Genomic DNA, 9131 nt, shown 5'->3' on the forward strand with positions numbered 1-9131 from the left:
CCTCACGGTGTCCCTGCGCCCCCCCCCGCCCCAGAGCCATGGGGACACAGGAGTGCGCGGCAAACGCTGTGAAAAGCCCCAGCTAATAGGGCCGGTTCTTCTCCCACGGCAGTCAGGGGGGTGCCCACCTCCCCAGCCCCGGTCCCTCAGCAGCCCAAAGAACAGGCACAGGCAGGCAGCAGGGAGCACTTTACCAAGCTGGCGAGATAAAAAGTACAACATTCCGTAGTTGGCACCTTGGCGGCCCCCACGCCGGGGCAGGGCTGTCCTGCCAGCCGGACTCTTCCCGGGAACCCACTGCCTTCCCAGTGGAATAGCTGCAGCCAGGGGGAGCAGGGAGAGAGCGGCCAGAGACGAGCGCTCAGCCAGGAAGAGGCCCAGGAAGAGCACATTCCTCTGGCCAGGGAAATTAGGATCTCCATCCCATGGCCAATCTCCATCGCACAGCCGATCTCCATCCCATGGCCAACCTCTGTCCCACAGTTGACCTCTAGCCCACCTGGATATTTCACCCCAGCAGCATCGGCCACTCCAGCTGCCAGTGGTGCTGGGGGTGTTGCAGGGGGGTCCCTGCCCTGTGCTTGCCCCCAGCCCCCTTTACCGACTCTGTCCCTGGTTTCCTGAGCAGTCATGTGCAAAATGTACCTGTCCCCAGAGCTTCCCAAGCTGTGCCCTGGCCCCATCCCACGCCAGCACGCTGCCACTAGCTGAGGCCATGGGATGGGGGTGAAATGTGGACATTCATTAGAGCTTTTTTTGTGATTTTTTTTCCTGAGTTTCTCAGCCTGGCTCTTAATTACAGGCTTAAATCTGCAGCCCTGGGAGAGGAAAGAGAGAAAGTACCAGGAGGGAGGGGAGGGGAACCCACTGGAGCCTCAGTGGGATCAGATCCAGGGTAGTGGCAAGGATGGGGAAGTGTTTGCCTGGGCTGTGCTCCCCAGGGATGCAGAGCTCCTGGTGGGGCAGAGACCCCCCAGAGCAGCCCAGGCCCCTTGGAGGGGCAGCTGAAGCAGTGCTGTGGTGCTCTGCTGCTGCCTGGACCCACTGCACCGCTCCCCTTGCAGCACAGGAAGGCTGGAGTGTGTGGAAATACATCAAGAAAACAAGCAGAAATTTCCCTAAACACTCTGTTTCCTTGTCAGCCGTGGCTGGCCCTTCCTGTTTCTCTGGGCGTGCGGCTGTGCTCCTGCTCAGAGCTCGTGTTTCCTCCCTGCCCTGCCCTGAGCCTCCCCACCACAGCCTCTGTTACTGGTTGCTGGCCCCCCATGCTGGAGCCTGGCCAGGAAGAGGCAGCTGGGAGTGAGGGGGACAAATCCCACCTGGGGATGTGCAAACCCTCTTCCATGGCCCCGTGCACATACCCTGATGGCACGTGTCCCACTCGGCCTTGCTCAGCTCCCTGCTGGCCAGTGGGCACAGGTGAGGGGTGGGCAATCCTGGGGGGACCCCGGAGTCACCAGGGAGGTGGGTCAGGTGAAGTCCATCTGGATTCCAGCCACCATCTTGGTAGCATCTCAGGACCTCTGGTGGCCAGGGCAGCGGGAGAAGTTGTCACAGGGTCTGTTGTGGAGATGCAGGAGGCAGAGCTGGGGACGAGCTTCCTTCCCGTGGCACAGCACCCTCATTGCCCCAGTTGGCATCTGGGTGCAGGACCCCTGGCGTGGGAGTGGGGTGGCTGCCAGACCCCCTGTGCAGTGAGGCCAGGGGGACTGGTAGTGGAGAAGACCCCAAGGTTTGTTTTTGGACTGAGAGCTGAGGAGCTCCAAAATGCAGCATTTTGGGGGCTTTCAAGGGGTGGGGGTTTGGCTTGAGGTGGTGGCGCTGGCTGTGGACGCCGGGTGCCAGTTCCCTGTGTGACAGGGAGGATGTTCAGGGCAATGACAGGGAACTTCCTGTGACTCTTCAAAAGCAACCGCAGATCCAGCTGAACCCCTGGCATCTTCCCAAAGTGCATCTGTGTGTCCAGCTGAATTCAACCAGGGGATCTCTGCATGGGAAACTCTCATGCAAGGTACAATGTCAAAGGGAAGAGAATCAAACATCACCACCACTGTGCATTAGAAAATCTGTTTAAAGTACCACATGCCGAAGGGACCAAAGAGTCTCAAGCTGCTTTGCTGCAGGCATCAGGCAACACCAGGGGCTGTGATCCTGTTCTGCTTCCTGGGCAGGTGCCTTCAATCCCAGGAGCTGGCTCAACCAGGGCCAGTTCCAGCAACTTCTCCCATGGGAAGGGCCCAGAGTCATGAGAGTTTGGGCTCCAGCCACTGCATCTCTGCCAGCAGCTCTCCAGGTAAGGAACAAAAGCAGAAGAACCCCCCAGCAGGATACAGGGGCTCCCCAGCAGCCAGGACAGCCCTTTGCAGCAGTGCTCTCTCTGCAGCACTCTCTCCTCTTGGCTGGAGGAGCCCCTGTGTGGTCAGGGCTGGCTTTTGGGGCTGTTTGCACCGTCCAGCTCAGGGGCAAACTCTGTGATGACTCTCCGGGCCAGTGGGTTTGTGGTCTTGAGCAGTTCGGCAGCAGATGGCCGAGTACCAGGGCTTGTTTTGCTGCTCTTCTTCTGAAGCAGTGCTAAAATCCTCATGCCGGCTGGAAGACTTCCCACTGCTGCCTGCTGCTGCCAGAGACTCACCAGCTGGGGTGCTTGAAGTCTTTACAGGTGAGTGGGAGGTGGGTCGGCTGCTGAAGGTGTCACCAGGCTCTTTCCGCCCCAAGACCTTCCTCTTTGACCTAGGCACCAAAGGGACACAGGTGGGAGCAGTCTGGGGCTGGGGTGAGGTCCCAGAGCTAGGGGCATGGTAGTGCCCAGCCTGCTCTGCTGGGGCAAGGTGATAACATGAGCATGGCAGGTGGTGCTCCTGGCAGGTAGGACTAATCTGGACTCTCCCTGCTGGTTGCACTCTGCTCAAGGTAGCAGCAACTGGGCTGTCCCTAAGGATGAACATTGGCCCCAGTATGGAAAATGGAGCTGTCATGGTGGAGAGACACTACACCCAGAGCTGTGACAGTGGGTGCAGGGGCTGTCCCCTCTGGTGCATGCACCAGCCTTACCTGTGGATCACTGTGAAGAGATCCTCCGTAGTGCGGGACGTTGTGAACACCTCATCGTCCTCCTCCACGATGGACTCGGCTGTCTTGTCGCTGGCAAAGCTCTTCTCCTCCATCCCAGCTTCTGCTGAGCTGCCTGTGGGCAAGGAGAAGACAGCAGTGAATCCCCTGTGCAGCATGGAGAACCGTTATCCCTGGGGTGATCCCACCACAGTGGTGGAGAGACCCTCACCTTGCTCTGAGGCAGGCTCGCTGGCAGGCGTGGTGCCCACAGCCTTGGGGGATGGCGGATCCTCAGCGTCAGGGTCGCAGCAGGTGGGGTCAGTGTCCAGGGTGATGGTGGGGCTGGGGGTGGGTGGCAGGTCCCCCACACCAGCTCCCAGCTGTGCTGGGGCTGGGATGAGTGGCAGGTACAGCACGCTGGGCTTTTTGGGCACTGGCGGGGGTACCTTGGCCTTCCTGCGCTCCCCCTCGGCACTGCTCCGCTCTGGCCTCAGCTCATCCAGGCTGCCCTGGGAGAGCCGCCGGGGCCCCGCTGGGGTCAGGGACAAGTGGGGCTCCCCCAGAGCTGAGCTCCTCCTCAGCTCCCCTCTCCGCAGCACCACAAAGGCATCCTGTGCCAGCCCCTTCTCCTTGGTGGCAGTGCCTGGTGGGGACTTGGGGGACAGGGGACCCTCCTCCCGCAGAACTGGGGGCTTGGGCAGGATGCATGGGGGGCGCCTGGCCAGTGGTGGCTTCTCTGCCACAGGTGGCTTCACTTTTCTCTCTGGCCCTGGGCAGGGGATGTGTGCTGGCTCCTCTGTGTGCTCTGGGCCATCAGTGTTGTCCTCTGGCTCTGAGCGGCTGATGGAGCGGAGGCGGACAGAGCGCAGGTCGGACTGTGTCACCACGGGCATGATGGGTGTGATGGGACTGGTCTTCTGGGCCAGCTTGGTGCCAAAGGTGGAGTCAGAGTGGTGCCGGCTGACCTTAGTCTTCCCCTTCAGGGAGATCTTCAGCCCTGAGAGGTCAAGGTGGGCGGGTGGAGTCAGTGGGAGGTCGAAGGACAGCCTGCCCTTGGGGCTCCTCTCCATGGGGGATGTGGGGGGCAGAGAGGATTTCCTCTCAGGGACCAGCGGCCTGACACGCACCTGGTGCGGGGAGTGCCCGAGGATGGTGGAGGTGGGTACGGTGGGGGTTGGGGTCTCCGACTGACTGGAGTACCCGCTGGATGGGGACATCAGCCCTGTGGGCCTGCCTGGTGATGAGGTCTTGAGGTCTGCCTCGGCAGAGAGCTGGGAGGGCGTTGTGGCCCTGGAGACTGAAGGGGACACGAGGGACTCAGAGCTGCCCCGTGTCTTGGCACACTCAACAGCCGTGGTCCCTGTGGTTGTGCTTGAGCCAGAGAGGGACTGGTAGGGATCACTGCCAGCCCTCCAGTCTGTGAGATGCCACTGGTGGGGGGCAGTTGTGCTGTTGGGCTCCCTGCCTGCACTCCCCTGAGGGTCGGCGTGCACCAGCCGGTGACCCTGGAGCTCTGGTGGGATGCACAGGCTCTTGGGTCGCTGGTCCTTGGGCAGTGCTGCACTGAGCCCCACATCACCATCCTGCCCCTCTTTGATCAGTGAGACGCTGCGCGTGGGTGGCGAGGGCTTCTTCTTGGCCTTCTTCAGGGAGATGCTCTTGGAGCGCCGCCGCCGCTGCCCCTCGGGTTCCAGCCCCAGGGAGATGTTGTCGGTGCTGGTGCTGCCCTCGGAGCTGGCGCTGGGGTAGCCCAGGGCATAGTTGGCACTGCCCCGCCGGGTCTCAGCATATGTGATGTCCACAGAGCAGAGGGACCCCGAGTCAGTGGGCACTGACAGTGACCGCTCACGGAACCGGCACCCTGCCCGCTCCACCTCCAGCTGCGCTGGCCCTGCTGCTGGCTCCAGCTCCTCTTGGCTTCCTGGCAAGAAATTCCCCTTGGCTCCCTGGATGCACCTGGAGCTGGGGGGGGAAGCAGGCACTGGGCCAGAGAAAAAGCTGGGCCCATTGCTGCCCATGCGCTCTTCTGTGGCGATGAAGAAGGAGGTGGAGGCGGCAGGTGAACCTGGGCTGGGTGATGGCATGAAGCTGCCCGGCGAGGTGCAGGTGGGCCCCTTGCCTGGGCCAGTGGTAAGGCTGGGGGGGCTCCCATAACCCAGGGGGGTCCAGGGTGGAGACAAAGGGGTGCCCTGTGTCCCATTGCAGGCATTGGTACAGGGGTTGGCTGTCCCATCCATAACAGCAGGTGGCTGGCAGCGGTGGGCCCCGAGGTCACTGAAGGTCTTCCTCAGTGGGGCTGAGAGGGGCGGACGAGGGCTGATCTCCTGGGGCGTCGTCCCTCTGCTCGTGGTCTCAGGCACAAAGCTGCAGGACAGGGACTCACTGATGGGCGCGTGTGTGCTGGATGTGGGGCCGTTGGCACTGCCTGCGGGGAGAGACACAGCCTCGTGAGCACCATCCCGCCTCCCTCCCAGGAACATGGCCCTCCTCTGCATGCTGTCCCAGCCTGTGGCCAGTCTGGAGGCTGCACCTCTGCCCAGGCATAAAATGTGGATCTGATGGCATGCTGGAATGTGCCAGGGGCAAATAACCAGCCATAGCAGGAGGCTCTACCTATGGGGATATCAGTCCCATGGCAACCAAAGTGTTGCCCTGGTGCTGCTCCATGGTGGGGACTCAGATGGGGTTCAGGAGGAGCCAGGTCAGGCATTGCCGGCTGGGACAGAGAGGGACATGGTGGCTCACAGTGCCACCCCATCACAGGAGCCAGCAATCCCACTCTGAACACCCCCAGCAGACAGGGATGCTCAAGGCTGTGGTGGGCTGAAGTTTGACTGGCTCCAAGGAGGAGCCATGACCATCCTATTGATGGTCTGACCACTGTCATGGGAAGAAACCTTCCTCCTACCCCGTGAAAACTGCCTTGGAGCAGCTGGTGCCATGGCTTCTCTCTCTCTGTCTCTACCTCCCTTCAGAAAGAGGCTGGCTCTGATTTCTCTACACCTTCCATAGGGGACAGCCGGACAGAGCCCCTGAGCCACAGGGGCTGCTGTTCCCAAGGGTCCAATGCCAGCCTGGAAGCACTCCAGCCACTCTCACATGCACTCCAGCCACTCTCACATGGCATGGCCAGCTCGCCAGCCCCAGCAAACACCTTGGCCAGGTGTGTGCCCCACAGCCATGGCAGCCTGAGACAGGGTCTGCCCATGGGGAAATGGGCACAGGGAGCCCTCCTTGTTGGAGCCGAGGCTGGGGGACTCCTGCCTCAGAATCCTGACTCAGGACGAAGTGGCTGTCCCTGATGCCATGCCAGCCCCAGGCCAGCCCAGTGCCACCAGTGAGCCCAGCACCTCAGTGCCTTGGGAGGGCTCAGAGTCAGTGTGGTGCCTGCACCTCCCCGTGGGCTGGGTGTCCCCGGGAGCCCGTCTGTGCCTGGGCTGGCTGCCAGCCTGGGGATGGCTGTGCCACCATCAGGGCACCTCTGGGGGCTGCCAGCCCTGCCCGGGTGCAGCCTGCGCGGTTCTTGCCGTCACCTTGGTCTCGCAGGGACAGGTTAGGGAATCCAATAATGGTCCGTCTACGCCGCAGGGTGGACTTTGGGTTCATCGCAGTCTCTGTGTTAAACAGGGAGTGACGAGCACTCGCATGCCTAGCAAAGTGCTGCCCTGTAGCCAAAACAAACAGCGGTACGCCGCGGTGCCGGAGCCGCTGCTGGGCCGGGAGCTCGGCCCCTCCATCACCCGTGTTCTCTGTGTGTCCCCAGCCTGGGATGGTCACACAGGTGGGAGTGTGGGATGCAGGACGATGGTGTGAGCCATGTGAGGTGAGCACGGGGGAAATGGAGGCATGGTGGGAATGCTGGAGATGGAAGTGGGATAGATGGAAAGCCACAGAGACCAGCCCTGCACTGTGTGACAGGCACTAGTCTGTGCTGGTGAGGCTGGGCCCCACACCACTGTGCTGAGCCTGCTCGGGGATGGGTACATGAGGCATAGAGAGGGAAAGGGACCAATGTGGCCCTGGCACAGCTCTCCATGATGGAGGGAAAGTGCAGAGAGACACCTTTGCCCTTCAGAAGGGGCACCTCACCCAGTCACCAGCCCCTGACTCTGACCTGGGCCAGAGCATGGCACCTGTGTCTGCAAGGACTGGGCAGGACTGTGCTGCTGGGAGCTGCGGCCCTGAGAGGATGAGCAGATGGACAGACAGGGGAGACAGGTGAGACAGGCAGGGTGCACAGTATGTGGTGAGAGCCCAGGTGACAACAGACCTGACTGGCTGGACATGACATCAGGGATGTGAGACCTGCCAGCAGCATGGCCAGCGGACCAGACACACAAAGTTGCAGATGGCACGAGAGATGGCTGGGAGTGATGGATGCCAGCATGGCCCTGCTGTCCCCTCTCTGCCCTGGTGCCCACCTAACCCACAGGAACACAGCTTGCAGCCACAGCCCCCTCCCACCACCCGTCCCCAGCCCCAGATGGCTGCTGGGGTGCATCTCTGCCTGCACCCGTGTCCTCCCACCTTGCCATGGGGTGCTGCCCTACCGGAGACATTGATGGGGACAATGTTGGTCTGGATGGAGCTGGGCTGGTGCCACTGCTTCTCCTCCTCAGGGGGCAAGGGGAAGGCCCTGGGCCAGGGGTGCTCCTTGTCCGGGCTGGTGGGGAGGCTCAGGGAGGTGTCAGGAGGCCGAGCACTGAGCACAGTGCTGCTGGTGGTCTCCTCTTCGGTCGCTCGCTGGCTCGGGGGCTACAGGGGAGAAAGGCACGTCAGCCACTAAAGGGACAAGGGTGGAACACAAACAGGGACTTGCTGCCCGCCCTGCCACCTCAGAACTCACCATAAGCACGAACTCAAGGCGCTTGGCAGGTGGGGGTCGAGGTGATGGTTCAGGGGAGGTGTCGGGGGGCAGATGACCAGCAGCGCGGAAGGTCTGCCCAGTGACCCTGCTCTCGGTGTACTGCTCCTCATACTCCTCTGCAAGAAAAACAGCACCTGGGACCCTGCTCCTGCTGCCAGATCCTGGAGCAGGGGGCATGTGAAGGAATGGTGACTGTCCACTCTGGCTATCCCCAGCCTAGCTGGCTGTCCCTCCTCAGGACAGGCAACTCAGAAGGTGAGGAGGGAGACCCCAAGGAGGGGAACTGAAGAAGTACAAAGATGCCAGCAGCTTGCCCCACTCCTCCTGGGGTGCAGTCAAGGGATGCGATGGGTCCCACTGGGACACAGCCCCACTGGGAACAGCCAGGAACTCAGTGCATCCCCATCCTGTAATTGTTGAGCTAATTAATGCTGGTGGCTATGGACTGGCAGAAAGCAGGGCTGCTCAGGCTGACTTAATGAGATTACGAGCTGGGGGATGGCTGGGCTGCTGATCTCATCTGATGCCTGAGGAGCATCTGAGCCAGGGCCGCGTGACAGCCTGGGCCAGAGACTGGAAGGAAACAAAACCACTGGCCACGTTGATCAAGTTAGGCAGATCAGTGGCAGGTCCCTTAGGCCCTCGTGAGAACTGTGCTGTGTAGGGGCTCGTGGATGCCCTGGTGGCCCCACTGGCATCAGTGGCCCCAGCAGGCAAACGTGGTCCCAGTTGCTTTGGCACCTTGCAGCCGTGACTTGGGAGCAGAGATCAGTGAGGGACTATTGGAGGCTGGGACCCCCAAGACCCAACTCCTGCAGCTTGGTGAGGTCCAAGGAATGGCTCGGACATGCGTGTGGGAGATGAGCTCAGTCTCATGGTGGTCACCTAGCCCGGGGAGCACCCACCCACCACCCTCACCCAGCCCACTACTCCAGCCCCTCTCCTTGCTACCTTGCAGCAAGCTCTGGAGGTTGAGCTGGGCCTCCTGGTGCAGCTGCTCCATGCCCGGTGGGCGCCCAGCTGCCAGGAAGACGTTCACAGGCTGCTGCCATGGCAGCTTGGTGGGGGCGGCTTTCTTGCTCTCGAGGTCCAGGTTAGAGGTGGCTGCAGGCAGAGGAGAGTGGGATCAGAGGCAGGTGGGGGGCGGCTTTCTTGCGGGTGCTGCCGTGGGATAGTACGGTGCCAGCACAATGCTCACCCCACCCCAGCTCTC

General features: G+C 61.7%; 1 protein-coding gene across 1 annotated transcript in view; it reads right to left on the minus strand.

Annotated features, from left to right (window-relative positions):
• Nucleotides 1-2220: 2220 nt before the first annotated feature.
• NHSL2 (NHS like 2) overlaps nt 2221-9131 on the minus strand; it is a 12724-nt gene continuing 5813 nt past the window's right edge. The window contains 8 exon segments of the mRNA XM_031063421.1: nt 2221-2573; nt 2575-2730; nt 3052-3184; nt 3281-5476; nt 6585-6716; nt 7602-7806; nt 7898-8034; nt 8870-9022. Coding sequence (XP_030919281.1) covers nt 2420-2573; nt 2575-2730; nt 3052-3184; nt 3281-5476; nt 6585-6716; nt 7602-7806; nt 7898-8034; nt 8870-9022 — 3266 coding nt within the window. The 3' untranslated portion in view covers nt 2221-2419.

Source organism: Geospiza fortis, unplaced genomic scaffold (genome assembly GCF_000277835.1).
Source record: "Geospiza fortis unplaced genomic scaffold, GeoFor_1.0 scaffold412, whole genome shotgun sequence".
NCBI lineage: Eukaryota > Metazoa > Chordata > Aves > Passeriformes > Thraupidae > Geospiza > Geospiza fortis.